General features: G+C 32.9%; 2 protein-coding genes across 2 annotated transcripts; both read right to left on the bottom strand.

Moving 5' to 3' along the window:
- Positions 1-8,936: 8,936 nt before the first annotated feature.
- LOC149544071 (pathogenesis-related thaumatin-like protein 3.7) lies at positions 8,937-10,097 on the bottom strand. Its single transcript, XM_089798671.1, has 2 exons — positions 9,996-10,097; positions 8,937-9,894 (listed from the first exon to the last, which is right to left on the bottom strand). Exons 1-2 carry the CDS (start codon positions 10,060-10,062, stop codon positions 9,269-9,271), a joined length of 693 nt encoding a protein of 230 aa, XP_089654797.1. The 5' UTR covers positions 10,063-10,097; the 3' UTR covers positions 8,937-9,268.
- Positions 10,098-19,838: 9,741 nt separating this feature from the next.
- On the bottom strand, positions 19,839-20,999 carry LOC149544070 (pathogenesis-related thaumatin-like protein 3.7). Its single transcript, XM_089798670.1, has 2 exons — positions 20,898-20,999; positions 19,839-20,796 (listed from the first exon to the last, which is right to left on the bottom strand). The coding sequence occupies exons 1-2, from the start codon at positions 20,962-20,964 to the stop codon at positions 20,171-20,173; spliced, it is 693 nt and encodes a 230-aa protein (XP_089654796.1). The 5' UTR covers positions 20,965-20,999; the 3' UTR covers positions 19,839-20,170.
- Positions 21,000-21,149: the final 150 nt, after the last annotated feature.

The following is a 21,149-nucleotide window of genomic DNA, read 5'->3' as shown; positions in this document are numbered from 1 at the left end:
CAAAGTTTCCATCCTAGCCTTGAAAATACATCCACACACCTATATGTGAATGTGTCACTCCTTTCTCCATTTCTTGTGAGTCTACCATGTCACCTATTGAAGGATGTAGATTATTTTTTCTGATTGTGCTCCACCAGACATATGAGACCTCCACATGCATTGGTGGTATTTCCTCTTCACTAGTTGTTTGGGGTATTTTAATCGACCTTGGGCTTCACCCAATGGTTTTGGTCATTTTGGGCGGTATTTGCTGAGACTCCCATTTTTTTGTTTTGCCTCCAATCACAGTGGTTTGGCCCTTGCCACTTGTCCTATGCCCTGGTACATGTATGAAGATTCCTCCTATATCAAGTTGTTCCTCCAACTTTTGGATCCAATAACATTTTTTGGAAGGGCCCAATCTTCAAAACCTACAAATTTTATTGGCTAGTCCTGCATGTATCCATGCCAACTTATTTTAAGAAGAAGGATGTTTTTGTTCCATGCATAGTAGTTCTCCTCAAAGGTCACAGACCCAAGGGCATCCTTCACCCCCATACTTGCACATTTTGCCATGTTACATGCTTGAAAAATCCTAGTCAATAATACACATGTGCACCTTTGTTTGGTGGAGTTTATCTACTTTGATTTTGCAGACCACACTTGGTATTTCGGTGCCGTTCTTGAAGCACATGAATTTTATTAGGAGGTTCTGTATTGTGCAATTTTTTATGTCCTAGGCTACCTTTGACTTGGAGGGTGTGGTTTTCCTAATCACACAGTGCCAGATCAATTTCTTGCATCACGTCTAAGACCCACGTGGTTTGAGAGTAATTTTTTAGGGTGCCTTTAAGCATGTTTCTTGATCTCCACTAACCATACCTCCATGTGGCATAAACTAAGCCACCTGCTCTCACGAGCTTCTTGTGTTCATTTGGGCTTTTGTATTGGCCACTATTCACTTCTTATGACTTCAAGTTTTTTTTTTATTAGCAGCATTTTGGAGAAAAATGCACTTTTTTTCTCCGAGTCTATTGGTGGGATATAATATCAAGGTTATTTTTTATAAAACTTTATTTTTTAGCACATGTGAAATTTGGCCACTAGGTTTTCATCTAGCACCAACTCTTTGTTCTTGGATATGTTTTCTAATCGGGATCATTTTTATGGCATTTCTTTGCTTTGATGGTCATTTGACCATCTCTCTTTGTTCTCATCAAAACTGTCTCATCTATGGATTTGGAAATTCCAACCTCTATATGTTTTGCTTCTCTCTTTCTATGGTAGGTGATTGCATGGAGGTGATTCTTGGGAGCTATGGGTTTGATCTTTCATCAAATTTGACATGGCAATAGAGCACTAGATCTTCATGCCCATGTTCTATTTATGAGAGATTTGGCATCGATTTTTAGATCTATGGATTTTAGAAGATTGTGTATTAGATCTGGAAAGGACCTATTTTTGGAGTACTTTGAGCACAAATAGACTTTATTGTTGAGCTCAAAGCACTCAAAAACCCTCATTTCCATATTAAATACATCTAGTTTGGATGTTGTTAAAATTTGAGGCAAAATATTTTTCTCCTAGACTGTTTTGACCTAGGCATGCTTCTAGATACAAAGAAGACTTTTTTTATTTTATTTATCAAAAAAAATCTTTGCAATTTTTTTACAAAGAGTCATTTACAAAAAAAATTTTGGGTCTACCAATATTTTAAAATAGGAAGTGGCAATATTTTTTATAAAGTGAAGCACTTTTTTCATGGTACCTTGCAAGTACCTATGCATGAAAGTACTCCATTGACCTTTCTTAGCTTTTGGAGCCCCACACATTCCTCATTGGTCCCTATGCATTTAGGGCCCATTTTACTGTGGGAATAGGAATAGGGGAATAGGAATAGCTATTTTGGAATACTTATTTGGGAATAGAAAATGGGGGTATGTATTCCTATTCTCTGTTTGGTTCGGCCAAAATTTGATGGGGAATTTATGAACCCAAAAATTTATGATTTCTAAAATAAATAAAACTACAATAGGAATATGTATTCCAATTCCACCTATTTGGGTGGAATTGCAAAACTCCATTTTTGGGCCAAAATTAGAATACGTATTCCTATTTTATTTTGTATTATAATTCTGATTTGGTACATCCAAACAAAGAATTTAAAATTTTAAGAATTTTCATATGCCTATTCCACTTGTATTCTTGTTGCCAAACGTGCCCTTAATGGTACCCATGCCTTGGTCTCACCGACCACCTCTATCATTCAATCATCTTATTATTTGGCAGAGGTAGATTGTATTTTTGATGATGCCAAGTTCAAGGTATCCTCTTTGAAGACCATTTCACCCAAGCAAAGTTTCCATCCTAGCCTTGAAAATACATCCACACACCTATATGTGAATGTGTCACTCCTTTCTCCATTTCTTGTGACTCTACCATGTCACCTATTGAAGGATGTAGATTATTTTTTCTGATTGTGCTCCACCAGACATATGAGACCTCCACATGCATTGGTGGTATTTCCTCTTCACTAGTTGTTTGGGGTATTTTAATCCACCTTGGGCTTTACCCAATGGTTTTGGTCATTTTGGGCTGTATTTGCTGAGACTCCCATTTTTTTGTTTTGCCTCCAATCACAGTGGTTTGGCCCTTGCCACTTGTCCTATGCCCTGGTACATGTATGAAGATTCCTCCTATATCAAGTTTTTCCTCCAACTTTGGGATCCAATAACATTTTTTGGAAGGGCCCAATCTTCAAAACCTACAAATTTTATTGGCTAGTCCTGCATGTATCCATGCCAACTTATTTTAAGAAGAAGGATGTTTTTGTTCCATGCATAGTAGTTCTCCTCAAAGGTCACAGACCCAAGGGCATCCTTCACCCCCATAATTTCACATTTTGCCATGTTACATGCTTGAAAAATCCTAGTCAATAATACACATGTGCACCTTTGTTTGGTGGAGTTTATCTACTTTGATTTTGCAGACCACACTTGGTATTTTGGTGCCTTTCTTCAAGCACATGAATTTTATTAGGAGGTTCTGTATTGTGCAATTTTTTATGTCCTAGGCTACCTTTGACTTGGAGGGTGTGGTTTTCCTAATCACACAATGCCAGATCAATTTCTTGCATCACGTATAAGACCCACGTGGTTTGAGAGTAATTTTTTAGGGTGCCTTTAAGCATGTTTCTTGATCTCCACTAACCATACCTCCATGTGGCATAAACTAAGCCACCTGCTCTCACGAGCTTCTTGTGTTCATTTGGGCATTTGTATTGGCCACTATTCACTTCTTATGACTTCAAGTTTTTTTTTTATTAGCAGCATTTTGGAGAAAAATGCACTTTTTTTCTCCAAGTCTATTGGTGGGATATAATATCAAGGTTTTTTTTTATAAAAGTTTATTTTTTAGCATATGTGAAATTTGGCCACCAGGTTTTCATCTAGCACCAACTCTTTGTTCTCGGATATGTTTTTAATAGGGATCATTTTTATGGCATTTCTTTGCTTTGATGGTCATTTGACCATCAAATTTATGCTTGCCACTTACTAACACTAGTATTGCATCAGCACTCTTGTCACCCTTTTAGGCTTTGTTTAGGCCTACCTTAGCATTTTTTCTCATATCTTGAGTATACAGACTCTATTTTTTGAAAACAAGATCTCACTAGAAAGTTGGTTCTCAGCCCATTAGAGTGGTGTAGGTAATTTTCAATTTTGATTTTTTTTTTTTATGGCTTTTTCTACTGTCAAAGTGAGGGGTACAATTTTTCACTACGAGAAACATATCTTGAGCATCTGATCTCTGATTTGGGAATTCTTTATATTGTTGGAAAGTTCATTTAGAGATCTTTCTAGTGATGCTAGTTGGTTTTCTAAATTCTACTCTAGACACATTCTATTCATTTTGTTGCATTTTTGCATTCTAGTGGATATCTATTATATCAACCTTATGTCTCTTCTAGTCTAATTAGACATTATTTGCATGCATTCTTGCAAACGCACTGAGACAAAGTGTCATATTCCATCTATATTTGTGTCTCGGTTATTTTTTCTTTTTCCTTCTAATTTGAGAATTTTCATTTGAGGACACTCGTATAGATTATTATATTCTTAGGATTCACCATATCTTGTGCCTTATTATACATGCATTACTCTAACTAAAGTGTCATGGGGGGTTGAATTTTTTCCTTTTGTTGCCATCTCCCTTTGTAGAGTAAGTTTCCCTTATGTGACATTAGCCACATGACATGTCTAAGATTAATCACCTCAGTACACATATATGTACTCTTTTGTGCATCTAGATTGTGGTTCATTGACATGTAGTTCTATTGGCCCACTTTTCTAGTTGCCTATCGCCTCACCCTTGTCTTCATTAAAAGCGTTCTTCTTTTATTTCTCATGCTTCCTTGGTTCAATAGAGTGAGCTATGTATCCAATATTTGTTCCTACGTACTAGGTGGATGTAGTGGCTAGGTACCTCTGCATTTTAGTGACATGGATCATTTACCATATAGACACTATTCTTTTTTGTTCCTACTTTGGTTGCAGCCTTCCATGTTTGATTGATCAGCTCTTTGAGTTTTAGTGTTTAATACCATTTGTATCTTTGAGTTCATTTGTTTTCCTTTGTGTACCTCTTAATTTGAGTAGTGTCTTCTAAGAGCACTTATGCATATTATAGTCTTCTCTACCTAGCCAGGTTCTATTTCAATGGAGGTTCTTCAAATCAAAAATTACTTTTGACAGAGCTTTGTAGCTTCTACATGCATTAGTGACATTCTTCATGATCATCTTTTGTTCCTATTTTGTGGGACATTTCCTAGTTTGGAGGCTTCTTTAGTCCTTCACTAGTTATTTTTAACATTATCTCAGCCTCTTTTTGGAGTAAAGTTTTTCCCATGTGGTTTTCTCTATTTCTCCACTTTTAAGAGATTTGGTTGTGCTTGGGTACCTCATTAGACTTTATTTTCAGGACCCAATTTTACTTTTAGTAATAGTTTGTAAGTTTTTAGCTACTTCCTAAGTTTATCTTACAAGGGGTTTTAGAGTAATAAAGTATTTACTTATTATCTCTAGTATACTTAAAGCTAAACTTAAAGTATATGATAATTAATTCTTTTATTAATTATTATCATGAGACTTAGGTTAGTTACCTATTAGGATTTTGAACTCATTTATAAGGATGATCTCTCTTTGTAATTATTACATTGATTCAATTTTGATAATTTAGAAATTTCTACTTTTGCTCATTAAGAATGTCTAATCTATGGATCTGGGAATTCTAGCCTCCATAGCTTCTGCTTCTCTCTTTCTATGGTAGGTATTTGCATGCAGGTGATTCTTAGGAGCCATGGGGTTAAGCTTTCACCAACTTCAATATCCTTCATGAAGGAGTTACTTTTCTTATTATAGAATATATCGTTGATATGAGCCTAAATTTGAGGTTCTCTTAGTCTAAGTGGAAGATTTAATTTTCATAGAATAAATATGTACATTATTTATACAAATCCATAGTCCTAGAGGATAAATTTTTATTTGAAGAGGCTTTCTATCATGTGGATAAAGAAAACACCCCAAAAATGAGACCAATCCATCAAAACCCTCATAGATAGAGGAAAAGATAAATTTGGATGGTCTATATTATGTTCCTCTAATGGACTATATTATGATTTCATTTACCCACACCCCATTAATAACCTCCAAGAAGCATATACCTAATAGAGGGAAATTCATCAACCCCCAAAAGAGAGAAAAGGTCAATTAATAAAAAAATGTGGAATTAGTTATCCTAGGTAGAAATTGACAATAAATGTGATGATGCTAATCCCAATATTTTGGACAATCATGACAATCCTATCTTTGAAGATGATATGAGTAAAGAGCACAATATGAGGTATCATTTTTATTTTTATTTTTTATTAGGTTGTGGGGCCCTATGAAGTAAATTTCATATCAAAATATGTGTGGAGATGGAGAATGATAACCTAGTTAACCTTGCAAAATGGTCCTCTTGTACAAGAATAGAGGATATGTTATTAATTACAAAAAATTGTTATTGATGGTCATTGAAAAATCCTAAATTATCTAGTTGAACTAGAGTAAATAATTTGAGACACTTTGTTGACTCTATCAACTCTAATGTTGACTATCAATATAAGAACATGAACCAAGGTTTTGACGTAAGAAAAATCAAATAATATGATTTCCCCCATTCAAGATGTGGTGGATGATGTCAAGATCCTAAAGAAAAGATTATATTCTTGGAAGAAACTATGGTATAGATTCATAAGAAACTTAGAATCATAGTGGTGATTATTAGAACAAAAGTAGAATTTTTTTGGATGGTCCATGTAGGAAATTGATTTGGGGAGCTCATGCTCTAAATTCCAATGCAATGAAGATGAACATATTGGTGCTCTCTTCTTAAAAAATAAAAAAGTAGGAGTAAAGTAAAGGCTCGGTTCCAATATAATGATCCTCTATGAGAACACATAGCCATGTCAAAGAAAGGAGGAGTAGCCTGACATTAATCATGATTTTTTGAACATTAATGAGGATTCATTTGTTAAAAAATGGAGATTATTGAAGTTCAAAAAAATATCAAGTAATCTTGAGGGTATTTTTCCTTGTTTCTCTTTTTTTTTTTCTTATGGGCCGTGTATTGTATTTAGTTTTTCTTTAGTTGTTAATATCTATTTTTCTTTTAATTTAGTGAAAATATATTTTTATAAAAGGGTTTTAAGGCCTCTTTAGAACATCTTTATTCTAAGAAAGGAGAACTTCCCAAATTCACAATTATAGGCAAAAATTACAATCTAATGAAAATGGGAAAATAAAAGTAATGGAGAAATGTAAGTGGTATCTACATCTGATAAAAAATACTATGTTCAATTTTAGTTTGTTTTTTTCAACCCAAACCATCCCTCATGGATTCTCATTTCTTTTATAGATAAGTATTTTTAAATTATTATATCTCTAATGAGAAAGGTTTTATAATTTTTATTTATTTTTCTATCATAGCTCTATAATTGGCCTCCCACCACTAGACAATAACCTACAACACAATGGTAAGTTGTCAACCTCTCATCTAGGTAGTTTTGGGTTTGAGTCTATCTGAGTATAAAAATTATTAACTAATGTTAAAAAAATATTAATTTAAATCTTACCCTCTTCCCATTACCCATCCAAAAAAAAAGATATGAATTACTAGTGTAGTTGTTGCTCCTCAATAGTCTTTTCATTGTCATTACTCTACACAATTTAATTTTTTGCATACTTTTGTTATTTATTCTGATTCTATTGTAAAATTTAAATATCATATGTACTATAATCATCAATTCATTTATATAGAATATGATGAATTTTACAAAATTATAAACATTAGAGGTAGGAACAGGAATCATACATTGACACTAGTGTGTAATATGGTCCCACGGAAGTTTTTTTCATGCAAACTTCATGAGATCTAAGGGTTTGAGTCAATTTTAAAATTAAATTGATATGTAGAGTTGGTATAATATATTCAAAGAATCTAAAGAACTTGATATGTAGATTTAGTAAAATATATTCAAAGAATCTAACTATTTTTTATATTTTTTATTCCTAATATATATATATATATATATATATATATATATATATATATATATTCAACTTAACTTAAAATATTACCTCTTCATTTAAATTTGATAATTTACGGTGCACATAAGAAAAATAAAATGTTGTCAAGAATATGTCTTTTTTTTTGAGAAAAAATAAAATTAACATTCATATTGTACTTTTAAGATTGAGATGGGGATTTAAGGTGTTAATCTTGATCTTATACAACTATAATTTTTATTAAGTTTATTTTATAACCCTAAGTGCTTCCACCATTAGTCAAAATTAAGATGATTCCAATGAAATGCTTGAAGGATATGATTTATAATACATCAATGAATTTTTTTTTTAATATGATTATGTTATTTCCCTAAGATTTTTAGAAACTTCAATGGGTGTATGTAAATGTACATCTACATGTATATACACATATACAATAGTGTGGTGAGATAATCTATTCTAAATTTCATATGGTCATTTTGAGATGTTATTTCATCAACATGTGGAAGGTTGACAAAATTGGTGAACAATATAAAGGTCATTTTAAAGGACCTTTTTATTAAAATGATAGATTAATTTATTATTATTTTTGGTTAGGCATATTGGTTTGTTTTATCATTTAGGACGAAAACAAATTGTTAAGAATGAATTATAAAAATATTAATAGAATTTATTCTTATTTTCTAATTGTAGGAATATTTGTTTTGAGTTTCACGAATAAGCAGTATTAGAATATATTGAAATGAGCTAGCACTCTATTATGTATTTATTAAGTTGATTAATAGAAAATGAGAAAATAATTATAAATTTAACATAAATTGAGAATCCTCATTTTTTCAATTTCTTGACATATTCAAATAGGTTACCTTCAAAAGATTTTTTAAAACATCCAACTAAATATTCGAAAGTGAAACAATAAAATAAAATTTATTTTTGAAACTTAAAAGTGATTAAAAAAAATTAAGTAACAAAAGAAATGTTTTAGTTTTCTTCTTAATTAAATTGTGTGTCTATGTATCATCTAGTGAAACCACAACGACTGAAAAAAAAAGTCAATTAATTTATCTATTGAAGAGAAATTTCTTCATTATAAAAAACAATAAGAATTGTTTGTATGAAAGAAAAATAATAAACTAAAGATTCTACAATGTATATTAACTGGAAAAGATATATTCATTATATTCTATAGACTTAAATATCCCTTTCCTTTGTATAACTCCATTTAAGATATATTCATTATATTCTATAGACTTAAATATCCATTTCCTTTGTATAACTCCATTTAAGATATTCGAACTGGAACATTTAGTAAGACTCGGATATTGTAACTGAATTACCTATCCCACGGTATTAAAAATCTTATGATATCTGTTTATTTATTATCTATAACAGACTGATACTTGAAAGTCAGATGTAGTGCCTTACCAAATGAAGGCTATATGACGCTTACAAAATGATAGTTTATGGTACCATGTATCAGATACTTCAAAACAAGCAGTCATACTTGAAACAAGCATGCCTTACACCAAACGATGGCTTGTTTATATGATATATCACTACCAAACGATAGTTTGTGCTACCATATATCTGAAACTAAATACGGGGGTGATCAGAAGCTCACATGAGCTGATTATTCGTAGGTTCTAAGGAGCATTAATATAATCCTATATATGTATACACATCTAGGGACAGAATATAATACTGTAGTCGGTGGTGCCAGAAGGGCATGTGAAAGTGCTCGTAGTATCATCCTTGGCATAGCTGTAAGCCTGAGGGCACTGCTGCTTGAATATCATGGAGTAGTTCGTGGCAGGGCAGTTGTCCTTGTACGCATTTCTGCAACAATACTGATCAGTTTGAAAGACGTTGCAGGCACTGTTGCAGCCGCCATTGACCTTCAACTCAGAAGGGCACGCAGCATTGACGTCGGCTTTGCAAGCAGTGGTTGTGCACTGTGCGTTTGTGGGGTTGATAGAAAGAGGGACGTTGAAGCCGTCCACTAGAGACACGTCGTAGAAATCTTTGTTACCGTCTCCATTCAGCGAATACTCCGCCAGCGTGGCAGGAACAGCTCCGGAGACGGTGCAGCTCAGTTGGCCGGCGCAGTCACCGGTTTGACAGCTTCCTTTCCCGCTCCCATCGAAGGAGCAGCCGGTTCGGCCCCAGAATCTCGCCCCCTTTGTCCCCGCCGCCACATCCACGCTCCACGTCTGCCCCTGGTCCAGCTGCTTCCCTCCTCCGGGTAATCCCGCCGGCCAGACTGTGTATCCGCACTGGTTCTTTATATTAAAATTAACCGCTGCCGCCTCTGTAATATAACACAAACACATATACATATTATCGTTAGCCTTGGTGATGTTATATTATTTAACCACCGGCAATAGAGGTTATGTGAGCAATAAAGCTTACCTTGCATATAAAGAGAGGTGGCCAGTCCAGCCACGAGAAGAAGCACAAACACTGAAACTGTTGCCATTTTTTATACCTTGTGGTTTGTATAAAGGATGGATTGTGTAGATGAGGAGGGATCCGTCATTTATATAGCAAAGATCACCCCGCCATTCACGACGTATGCCGTGTATCGCACGAGATAGAGGTTACCAGAATTCAAAGTTATATTCATTAAGAAGACTTGACTTGAGGTAACACAAGACTTGCTTCCGACCATAGCGACTTCCTGAAGCCACGTGTATAAACCTTGAGGACAATCAATATTCCGATCATGTCATTAATATTAATTTAGTTTCCGAGTGAATTATAAATTATAAACATGAAGAATATATAGAATGGATCTTAAAGATATTCGATCTTCTAGATGTCCACGTATTGATCTTCTTTCAAAGCCTCCCCAAACATTATTCTCCGACGATTTCTCAAATAATTTTCCACGTATACTTTTTTTTGGCAGACACAAAGTTAAGAAAATTACACAGATTTCGACTTCCATAGTATGATTTTTCACTAGGGTTAAAGTCATTCCTGTCGAAAATGAGAGCTTACAGCCTATATTATCAGAAAAGAGCAATGAGAAACAAGTTTGTCACAGAAACATGACGGAAAATTGAAATATTTAAAAGTTATGGATATATCTATAAGGGAAATGATCTACTAGTTGCTTATGTTAATTTCATGTATCTATAGTTTCTAATCTATATGTCAAGATTTGCCATTTTTTTTGGCGAGCTCTTATAGGTGAGTGAAGAGCTTAAAGTTAACCTTTTCACTTTCCCTCATTTACGAGCTCTCTATAGAATTTATCGAGTGTGAGGTTGTCTAAAGGTGTCATTTAAAACCTTCGTCCCAAATCTGCAACTAAGAACCTTTTATACAAATGAACCAATCAAGTATTACTACATGTGTGATTGGGTATTAGTATATATGCAATCATTTTTTGGAGGTCTTCATAGATGTCGCAATAATACAAACATGGGTGACAACTGTCTTAGTATAGTTCAAATTTAGTTATTATATTAGAAAAAGAATATTTAATTATTATAATTATTTATAATCATTCAAATAGTTATCAATATCATTATATCAAGAGTTTCTCTCGCTATTAGAATCATGGTGGAAAGAGGAGTACTTTCAGGGATCTAATATGTATATCTTCGTTTCCAAGCTTAAACATCCGAAAATTAGAATCAGAGACTGGGACAAATCTTATTTCCACAATACCTTTTAAGAACTGGCTAAGGTGGAGTTAGACATTAAAGACCTCAATGGGAATATTTAAGCTTATGGAATGGAAAATGATGACTATTTCTAAAAAAAAATTGTTAATGAATAAACATGTTGATTTGCTAGCTAAAGAGCTTTTGTAAGAAAAAATCCAAGGAAACTTGGTTAAAATCAAGGGACAAGAATACCAAGTGTTTCCACAATGGTAACAGTTTTGGCCGTAATGGCTCCGGCCGTACACACGTGGCAGTTTTGCTCGCCTACATGGCACATACCATTTCGGCCGAAACCCATTCGGCCGAAAGGGTTCCAGCCGAAACCCCGAGCTTGTATAAAAACCGCTGCAATCCTCTAGCGGCTATCATTGTTACTGTTGTGGTTCCTGGATGTTTGGAGAGCGGGTCAAGGGTTTCGGCCGTAATTGGTTAATGGTTTTTTCCTCCCCATTTTTTAATAGTTTTAAAACATATTTTTTGATTAATAGATGTTAATCGTACTTAAAATAGTTGTTTTTGACCTATTTTGTGAGTGAAATGCTTAAAATTGTTTATTTTTTAATATGTTTAAATTATTTAAATTATTTTAGATTATTTTAGAATGGTATTTAAATTAATTTGTTAGCAAAAATATAGTTAAACATGAGATAAAAATGTAGAAAAACATTAATTAAAAGTGTAAAAAAACATTAAGTTAAAATATAGAAAAATATTAGGAAAAACATTAGGTTAAAATATAGAAAAGCATTAGTTAAAAGTGTAGAAAAACATTAGGTTAAAATATAGAAAAACATTAGGAAAAATATTAGGTTAAAATATAGAAAAAAATTAGGTTAAAATTTAGAAAAACATTAGGAAAAGCATTAGGTTAAAATATAGGAAAATATTAGGTTATGAGGTAAACATGTAGAAAAATATTAGTAAAAAATGTAGCAAACCTTTAGGGGACATTATTCAGTTTTTAACATAACCTAATGGATCTAGAGGTGAAACAATAATATCTTATGGTGAAATTAATTTTGACATTACATACACCTTCTAACATAACCCTATATTAACTACAATCATAACCCATACCACATTCTAACCATAACATAGGACCTCTACTAACCGAATGAACCACACTTAGATATTGATGATGTTCATTTTAACAACTAGTTATTGTTAGGTAATAATGAGTCTTACATTACCAAACAACACATTAAGATCACTTGTGTCAACTGCAATTTTCAATACGTTATCCATACATGTGTGTCTTAAGGGGACATAGGAGTCGTAATAGGTCATACTATTTTTTATAGGTTCTAATAAGTCTTAATATGTATTATTAGGATATAATAGGTCTTATTAGGTAATGATGATTCTTACATTACCAAATGACACATAACGACCTCATGATACATTTCTAGGTATTTTTATCCATATATATGTTAAGGGGACCTAGGGACTCCTACTAGGACATTACGTCTGTTATAGGTTGTAATAGGTATTCATATATTTACTAGCACATAATAGGTATTGCCAGGTAATAATGAGTCTTACATTACCAAACAACACATTAAGATCACTTATGTCAACTGCATTTTTCAATACGTTATCCATACATGTGTGTCTTAAGGCGACATAGGAGTCGTAATAGGTCATACTATTTTTTATAGGTTCTAATAAGTCTTAATATGTATTATTAGGATATAATAGGTCTTATTAGGTAATGATGATTCTTACATTACCAAATGACACATAACAACCTCATGATACATTTCTAGGTATTTTTATCCATATCTATGTTAAGGGGACCTAGGGACTCCTACTAGGTCATTACGTCTGTTATAGGTTGTAATAGGTATTCATATGTTTACTAGCACATAATAGGTATTGTCAGGTAATAGTGAGTCTTACATTACCAAACAACACATTAAGATCACTTATGTCAACTGCGTTTTTCAATATGTTATCCATACATGTGTGTCTTAAGGGGACATAGGAGTCATAATAGGTAATACTATTTTTTATAGGTTCTAATAAGTCTTAATATGTATTATTAGGATATAATAGGTCTTATTAGGTAATGATGATTCTTACTTTACCAAATGACACATAACAACCTCATGATACATTTCTAGGTATTTTTATCCATATATATGTTAAGGGGACCTAGGGACTCCTACTAGGTCATTACATCTGTTAGAGGTTGTAATAGGTATTCATATGTTTACTAGCACATAATAGACTGACCTTACTATCAACCTTAATAAAACTATATCCCATTTACTTTATTAACATTCTTAACTCTAATTCAAACTACTAAATTAAGTCATGAGTTCTAAATTGTAAACTAACATTTGCTAACTAAACTCATTTACTTATCTAGTAACAAATTTTTCTATCCCTATGTCCTAACTCTCATCTACACTCCCCATAATCATCAAAGCATTTACATCAAAATTTAGATTTTAGTCAAGAATTATATTTTTTTATTGCATGTATGTACATGTGTACACTTAGTTATCATTTAATCAAGAAATTTTATTTTATTTTTATTGCATATACATGTACATGTATGAATATTTATTTTTCACATTTGCATGAGCACATTACAATGTACATTAGATATGGACTCTGAGATACTTTGTTTTAAAATACATATGTATGTTACATGATTGAATTTAGCACCATACATTTAATGTTGTGTATTTATATGTACATGTGTTTCAAATTAAATTTAACTTTTAATTATTTTAATTTAAATAGACTTGTATGTTTATATTTGTATATATATGCATGTGCAGATCTCTAGATATTTATCACTCAGATTGTAGCTTCACATTCATATCCTCATATTTATTTTCATATATACATTATGGCATCTGGTTTTGGGGATCATGCTCCTGCATCCTCAGGGGATGCTAGTGTTCATGGTGGGGGTTAGAGTGCTGAGTCTGGTACAACACGTAAATCGACCTCCTCCACCCATGATAGAAAATAGTTATTTAGAGATATAGTTGCGAGATTATCTCGTGCTATGCAGGTTTTGGATACCTCACTTTCCTCTTCTACCACCATCCCCAATAGGGAGAAGGTCATAGCGATGCGAGAGGAGTTATTTCGTATGATTCAGATAGTTGAATCATACAACCCTTTTGATGATATGAGCATTGAGACATTTTATTCTTCTTTATCTCATAGTGTCACCGGCACTGTGAAGTACACGCAGATTGACACTGAGGTTTCCACCAGCATGGTGAAAACCATGTTTCCATCTTATGTAGATCGTCGCAGAGTCAGAGGCTACTCTGCAACGAAGTGTACTGATCCACTCATCGCATCATTGATGTATCCTCGTTGGTTGGCTACTCATCATAGATGGCCACAGAAGGATGAGTTCCCCCTATATTTCTGCAAACGATTGTTTGCAGAATTTCATTTACACTATGATGTTGACTATACAAATTATCCAAGGCATGTTGGGCAGGGTCAGGGGAGACTTTCTGATAGATTTAGACCCATGGACACTCCTGCACCCGTTAACAAACAGGCAATGGTGGGTCCAAACCTTTTGGTTATGCCGAGAGGTCCACAGATGGCTACTACAGGTGAGAATGTTCCTAATGACACAATTAGGACACAAATTTTTTTGAGCATCGCCACTATCGCCACAAAGTTACATGAGATTTCTTCTGATTGATGTAGTCGATATGTGCTACGGTCTCGAGGTACCGCTCCCATAGCTACATTATCTAGCACACCTGTTGATGATTATTACGGAGTTGCAGACATACCTTCTCCTATAGACATTTCGGCAGTCTTAGAGGTGGATGCATTGCATCGTTTGGCATCATATTTAGCATCATGATCTTTTAGATGCATATCGACCATTATCTACACTCTCAGGGATTCCACTTCGTGACATGAGCTCTTAGAGTAGACATATTTTGTCATGTACAATAGTCCCAGAGGATTCACAGAGGCAGGAGGACATTCCTGCACCTTCTACTACTCCTACTGCTACACAGGCCCAGGCTACAGCACCAGCCCCAGCTACTCAGGACCCTACAACACCCCCCCCCCCTACTTAGGATCTCAGTGGCACCATACAGCCTAGTCTATTTACTTCCATGCTTTCAGACCAGGGCCGCACAATTGACTTGGATGCTAATACTATTTTTTCATTACATGATTAAGATATCAGTCAGATCGGTAGAGCATTACATAATGCTACGGTAAATATCTCTATATGTTTAGATTTATTTTTATTATAGTAAATAATATGTCTATATGTTTAAATTAATGTATATGTGTGTGTTTTCACATATGTGTTATAGGGTTTGAATGATAGTATGTTACATTTTGCTGATCTGCAGACACCGACAGATCCTACACATCATGAGTCCCAGGTATGTTACGCGTTGCAAAGAAGTGATGGAAGAAGTCAAGACGCAACATCAAAGCCGCCTATCTTGTGAGAGTCCCAGTCCTTTTCAAATTCGAATCGTCATCAACAGTGGCACTCCTGTTATCGTCGAGAGAGGTACGGCTCTTTGAATTCAAAAAGCATTTATTGCATGACTTGAGGTAAACCACGGTTAACTTCCGACCGCAACGACTTCAGCGACTTCGAAACACCACGTCTCTTCGTAATTTTAAGGGTCATCCACATTCTGACTATAGGAACAAGATAGGCAAAACCTGAGTTCTTAAAGCACACTTTATTTGAAGGTGCAAGGGCAAGTTGAAAGCTTTGAACTTATAGTTTTTTTTTCTATAGGCAATCAATGAATGTGTTCTTTTGCATTAATGAATACTTATATCTAATATAAAAATTGTACTATGTTTGAAATATCTGGAAATATGAATAGTTCTAAAGTCATCAGGTCATTGCAAATTTATCAACAAAACAATTTGTCAAGAGGGTGGTTGTAGAAGCACATATGATCATATATAGCTGTAAATTTGAAACACTTCGATCAAACAAAGAATTCTAAATGTAGTTAAGAATAGAAAAGCAAGACATATGTTAATAAACAATATATGTAACTATAAGCTTAATGAGCAAAATAGGCAATTAATATTTAGTGAATCAAAAATAAAATAAAAATACCTAAGCTTGTGGATACTTTCTCATGCTCATATACTATATAAAAAAATACATTAAATCAACAATATCTCAATCATTTAGGTTTTATGCAATTAAGCCTTTAGTTGTAGACATAAAAATTCAAGAACAAACAATGAGAACTTATTTATTTGCTGATTAATCTCTATATTAATTGGACCAAGCAAGATAGGAGCTCTTCTTCTTTGTGGAGGATGGAATTTTCTTATTTGAAGCAACAAACATTAGGAAATGCAGGTACAACATGGAGCTCAAAGTACATTCTCTTATCAAAAAAGATAATTATAATGATTTTAAAAAAGAATCATTATAAATTAAATAGTTATCAATTAGCTATCATATACAATTTATGATGCAATTTCATACTTTGTGTATTCATATTTAACAGAATATAGTTTCCAACATTTGAAATATTCATTTGATTTGTTTTATAACTAAATCTAGATAAAACTTATGTTCACCAAAAAAATTGTCATGTATACAAACCATGTCTACATCAAAACTTAATCAACATGAAAGTATAAATTAATGTGTGCTAAAAGGAATTTTGTCAAGGAATAAAATATAAAAGCAATCTTTAATAGAAAATATGATTTTGACACATACCACACTCACATTTAAAATTTGGGAATGAAAGAATACCATTAGATTCTAATAGAAAATCTCTATCAAAATCAATGGAAACATTAAAATTTTAGTCCATGTATGCAAACTATGTCTGTAACAAACATTAATCAACATGAAAGTATAAGAACAAAAGTGGTGATTATAGTGGTGATTATAAGAACAAAAGTAGAATTTTTTTCGATGGTCCATGTAGGAAATTGATTTGGGGACCTCATGCTCTAAATTCCAATGCAATGAAGATGAACATATTGGTGCTCTCTACTTAAAAAATAAAAAAGTAGGAGTAAAGTAAAGGCTCGGTTCCAATATAATGATCCTCTATGAGAACACATAGCCATGTCAAAGAAAGGAGGAGTAGCCTGACATTAATCATGATTTTTTCAACATTAATGAGGATTCATTTGTTAAAAAATGGAGATTATTGAAGTTCAAAAAAATATCAAGTAATCTTGAGGGTATTTTTCCTTGTTTCTCCTTTTTTTTTTCTTATGGGCCATGTATTGTATTTATTTTTTCTTCTTTAGTTGTTGATATCTATTTTTCTTTTAATTTAGTGAAAATATCTTTTTATAAAAGGGTTTTAAGGCCTCTTTAGAACATCTTTATTCTAAGAAAGGAGAACTTCCCAAATTCACAATTATAGGCACAAATTACAATCTAATGAAAATGGGAAAATAAAAGTAATGGAGAAATGTAAGTGGTATCTACATCTGATAAAAAATACTATGTTCAATTTTAGTTTGTTTGTTTCAACCCAAACCATCCCTCATGGATTCTCATTTCTTTTATAGATAAGTATTTTTAAATTATTATATCTCTAATGAGAAAGGTTTTATAATTTTTTATTTATTTTTCTATCATAGCTCTATAATTGGCCTCCCATCACTAGACAATAACCTACAACACAATGGTAAGTTATCAACCTCTCATCTAGGTAGTTTTGGGTTTGAGTCTATCTGAGTATAAAAATTATTAACTAATGTTAAAAAAATATTAATTTAAATCTTACCCTCTTCCCATTACCCATCCAAAAAAAAAGATATGAATTACTAGTGTAGTTGTTGCTCCTCAATAGTCTTTTCATTGTCCTTACTCTACACAATTTAATTTTTTGCATACTTTTGTTATTTATTCTGATTCTATTGTAAAATTTAAATATCATATGTACTATAATCATAAATTCATTTATATAGAATATGATGAATTTTACAAAATTATAAACAAAATTATAAACATTAGAGGTAGGAACAGGAACCATACATTGACACTAGTGTGTAATATGGTCCCACGGAAGTTTTTTTCATGCAGACTTCATGAGATCTAAGGGTTTGAGTCAATTTTAAAATTAAATTGATATGTAGAGTTGGTATAATATATTCAAAGAATCTAAAGAACTTGATATGAAGATTTAGTAAAATATATTCAAAGAATCTAACTATTTTTTATATTTTTTATTCCTAATATATATATATATATATATATATATATATATATATATATATATATATATATATATATATATATATATATATATATATTCAACTTAACTTAAAATATTACCTCTTCATTTAAATTTGATAATTTACGGTGCACACAAGAAAAATAAAATGTTGTCAAGAATATGTCTTTTTTTTTGAGAAAAAATAAAATGAACATTCATATTGTACTTTTAAGATTGAGACGGGGATTTAAGGTGTTAATCTTGATCTTATACAACTATAATTTTTATTAACTTTATTTTATAACCCTAAGTGCTTCCACCATTAGTCAAAATTAAGATGATTCCAATGAAATGCTTGAAGGATATGATTTATAATACATCAATGAATTTTTTTATAAATATGATTATGTTATTTCCCTAAGATTTTTAGAAACTTCAATGGATGTATGTAAATGTACATCTACATGTATATACACATATACAATAGTGTGGTGAGATAATCTATTATAAATTTCATATGGTCATTTTGAGATGTTATTTCATCAACATGTGGAAGGTTGACAAAATTGGTGAACAATATAAAGGTCATTTTAAAGGACCTTTTTATTAAAATGATAGATTAATTTAGTATTATTTTTGGTTAGCCATATTGGTTTGTTTTATAATTTAGGAGGAAAACAAATTGTTAAGAATGAATTATAAAAATATTAATAGAATTTATTTTTATTTTCTAATTGTAGGAATATTTGTTTTGAGTTTCACGAATAAGCAATATTAGAATATATTGAAATGAGCTAGCACTCTATTATGTATTTATTAAGTTGATTAATAGAAAATGAGAAAATAATTATAAATTTAACATAAATTGAGAATCCTCATTTTTTCAATTTCTTGACATATTCAAATAGGTTACCTTCAAAAGATTTTTTAAAACATCCAACTAAATATTCGAAAGTGAAACAATAAAATAAAATTTATTTTTGAAACTTAAAAGTGATTAAAAAAAATTAAGTAACAAAAGAAATGTTTTAGTTTTCTTCTTAATTAAATTGTGTGTCTATGTATCATCTAGTGAAACCACAACGACTGAAAAAAAAAGTCAATTAATTTATCTATTGAAGAGAAATTTCTTCATTATAAAAAACATAAAGAATTGTTTGTATGAAAGAAAAATAATAAACTAAAGATTCTACAATGTATATTAACTGGAAAAGATATATTCATTATATTCTATAGACTTAAATATCCCTTTCCTTTGTATAACTCCATTTAAGATATATTCATTATATTCTATAGACTTAAATATCCATTTCCTTTGTATAACTCCATTTAAGATATTCGAACTGGAACATTTAGTAAGACTCGGATATTGTAACTGAATTACCTATCCCACGGTATTAAAAATCTTATGATATCTGTTTATTTATTATCTATAACAGACTGATACTTGAAAGTCAGATGTAGTGCCTTACCAAATGAAGGCTATATGACGCTTACAAAATGATAGTTTATGGTACCATGTATCAGATACTTCAAAACAAGCAGTCATACTTGAAACAAGCATGCCTTACACCAAACGATGGCTTGTTTATATGATATATCACTACCAAACGATAGTTTGTGCTACCATATATCTGAAACTAAATACGGGGGTGATCAGAAGCTCACATGAGCTGATTATTCGTAGGTTCTAAGGAGCATTAATATAATCCTATATATGTATACACATCTAGGGACAGAATATAATACTGTAGTCGGTGGTGCCAGAAGGGCATGTGAAAGTGCTCGTAGTATCATCCTTGGCATAGCTGTAAGCCTGAGGGCACTGCTGCTTGAATATCATGGAGTAGTTCGTGGCAGGGCAGTTGTCCTTGTACGCATTTCTGCAACAATACTGATCAGTTTGAAAGACGTTGCAGGCACTGTTGCAGCCGCCATTGACCTTCAACTCAGAAGGGCACGCAGTATTGACGTCGGCTTTGCAAGCAGTGGTTGTGCACTGTGCGTTTGTGGGGTTGATAGAAAGAGGAATGTTGAAGCCGTCCACGAGAGACACGTCGTAGAAATCCTTGTTACCGTCTCCATTCAGCGAATACTCCGCCAGCGTGGCAGGAACAGCTCCGGAGACGGTGCAGCTCAGTTGGCCGGCGCAGTCACCGGTTTGACAGCTTCCTTTCCCGCTCCCATCGAAGGAGCAGCCGGTTCGGCCCCAGAATCTCGCCCCCTTTGTCCCCGCCGCCACATCCACGCTCCACGTCTGCCCCTGGTCCAGCTGCTTCCCTCCTCCGGGTAATCCCGCCGGCCAGACTGTGTATCCGCACTGGTTCTTTATATTAAAATTAACCGCTGCCGCCTCTGTAATATAACACAAACACATATACATATTATCGTTAGCCTTGGTGATGTTATATTATTTAACCACCGGCAATAGATGTTATGTGAGCACTAAAGCTTACCTTGCATATAAAGAGAGGTGGCCAGTCCAGCGACGAGAAGAAGCGCAAACACTGAAACTGTTGCCATTTTTTATACCTTGTGGTTTGTATAAAGGATGGATTGTGTAGATGAGGAGGGATCCGTCATTTATATAGCAAAGATCACCCCGCCATTCACGACGTATGCCGTGTATCGCACGAGATAGAGGTTACCAGAATTCAAAGTTATATTCATTAAGAAGACTTGACTTGAGGTAACACAAGACTTGCTTC

This window comes from Cupressus sempervirens, chromosome 8 (genome assembly GCF_028749045.1).
Source record: "Cupressus sempervirens isolate cs-2001-9-10 chromosome 8, ASM2874904v1, whole genome shotgun sequence".
Lineage (NCBI taxonomy): Eukaryota > Viridiplantae > Streptophyta > Pinopsida > Cupressales > Cupressaceae > Cupressus > Cupressus sempervirens.
The sequence above is the reverse complement of the archived record's forward strand: the minus strand, read 5'-3'. Positions and strand labels throughout refer to the sequence as shown.

What these genes read in the sequence shown, in the direction of transcription:
- LOC149544071 (XM_089798671.1), bottom strand. Translation starts at nt 10,062, where the DNA reads ATGGCAACAGTTTCAGTGTTTGTGCTTCTTCTCGTGGCTGGACTGGCC. An exon ending in CACCTCTCTTTATATGCAAG is followed by an intron (nt 9,895 to 9,995) that starts GTAAGCTTTATT and finishes GTTATATTACAG; the next exon opens with AGGCGGCAGCGGTTAATTTT.
- LOC149544070 (XM_089798670.1), bottom strand. Translation starts at nt 20,964, where the DNA reads ATGGCAACAGTTTCAGTGTTTGCGCTTCTTCTCGTCGCTGGACTGGCC. An exon ending in CACCTCTCTTTATATGCAAG is followed by an intron (nt 20,797 to 20,897) that starts GTAAGCTTTAGT and finishes GTTATATTACAG; the next exon opens with AGGCGGCAGCGGTTAATTTT.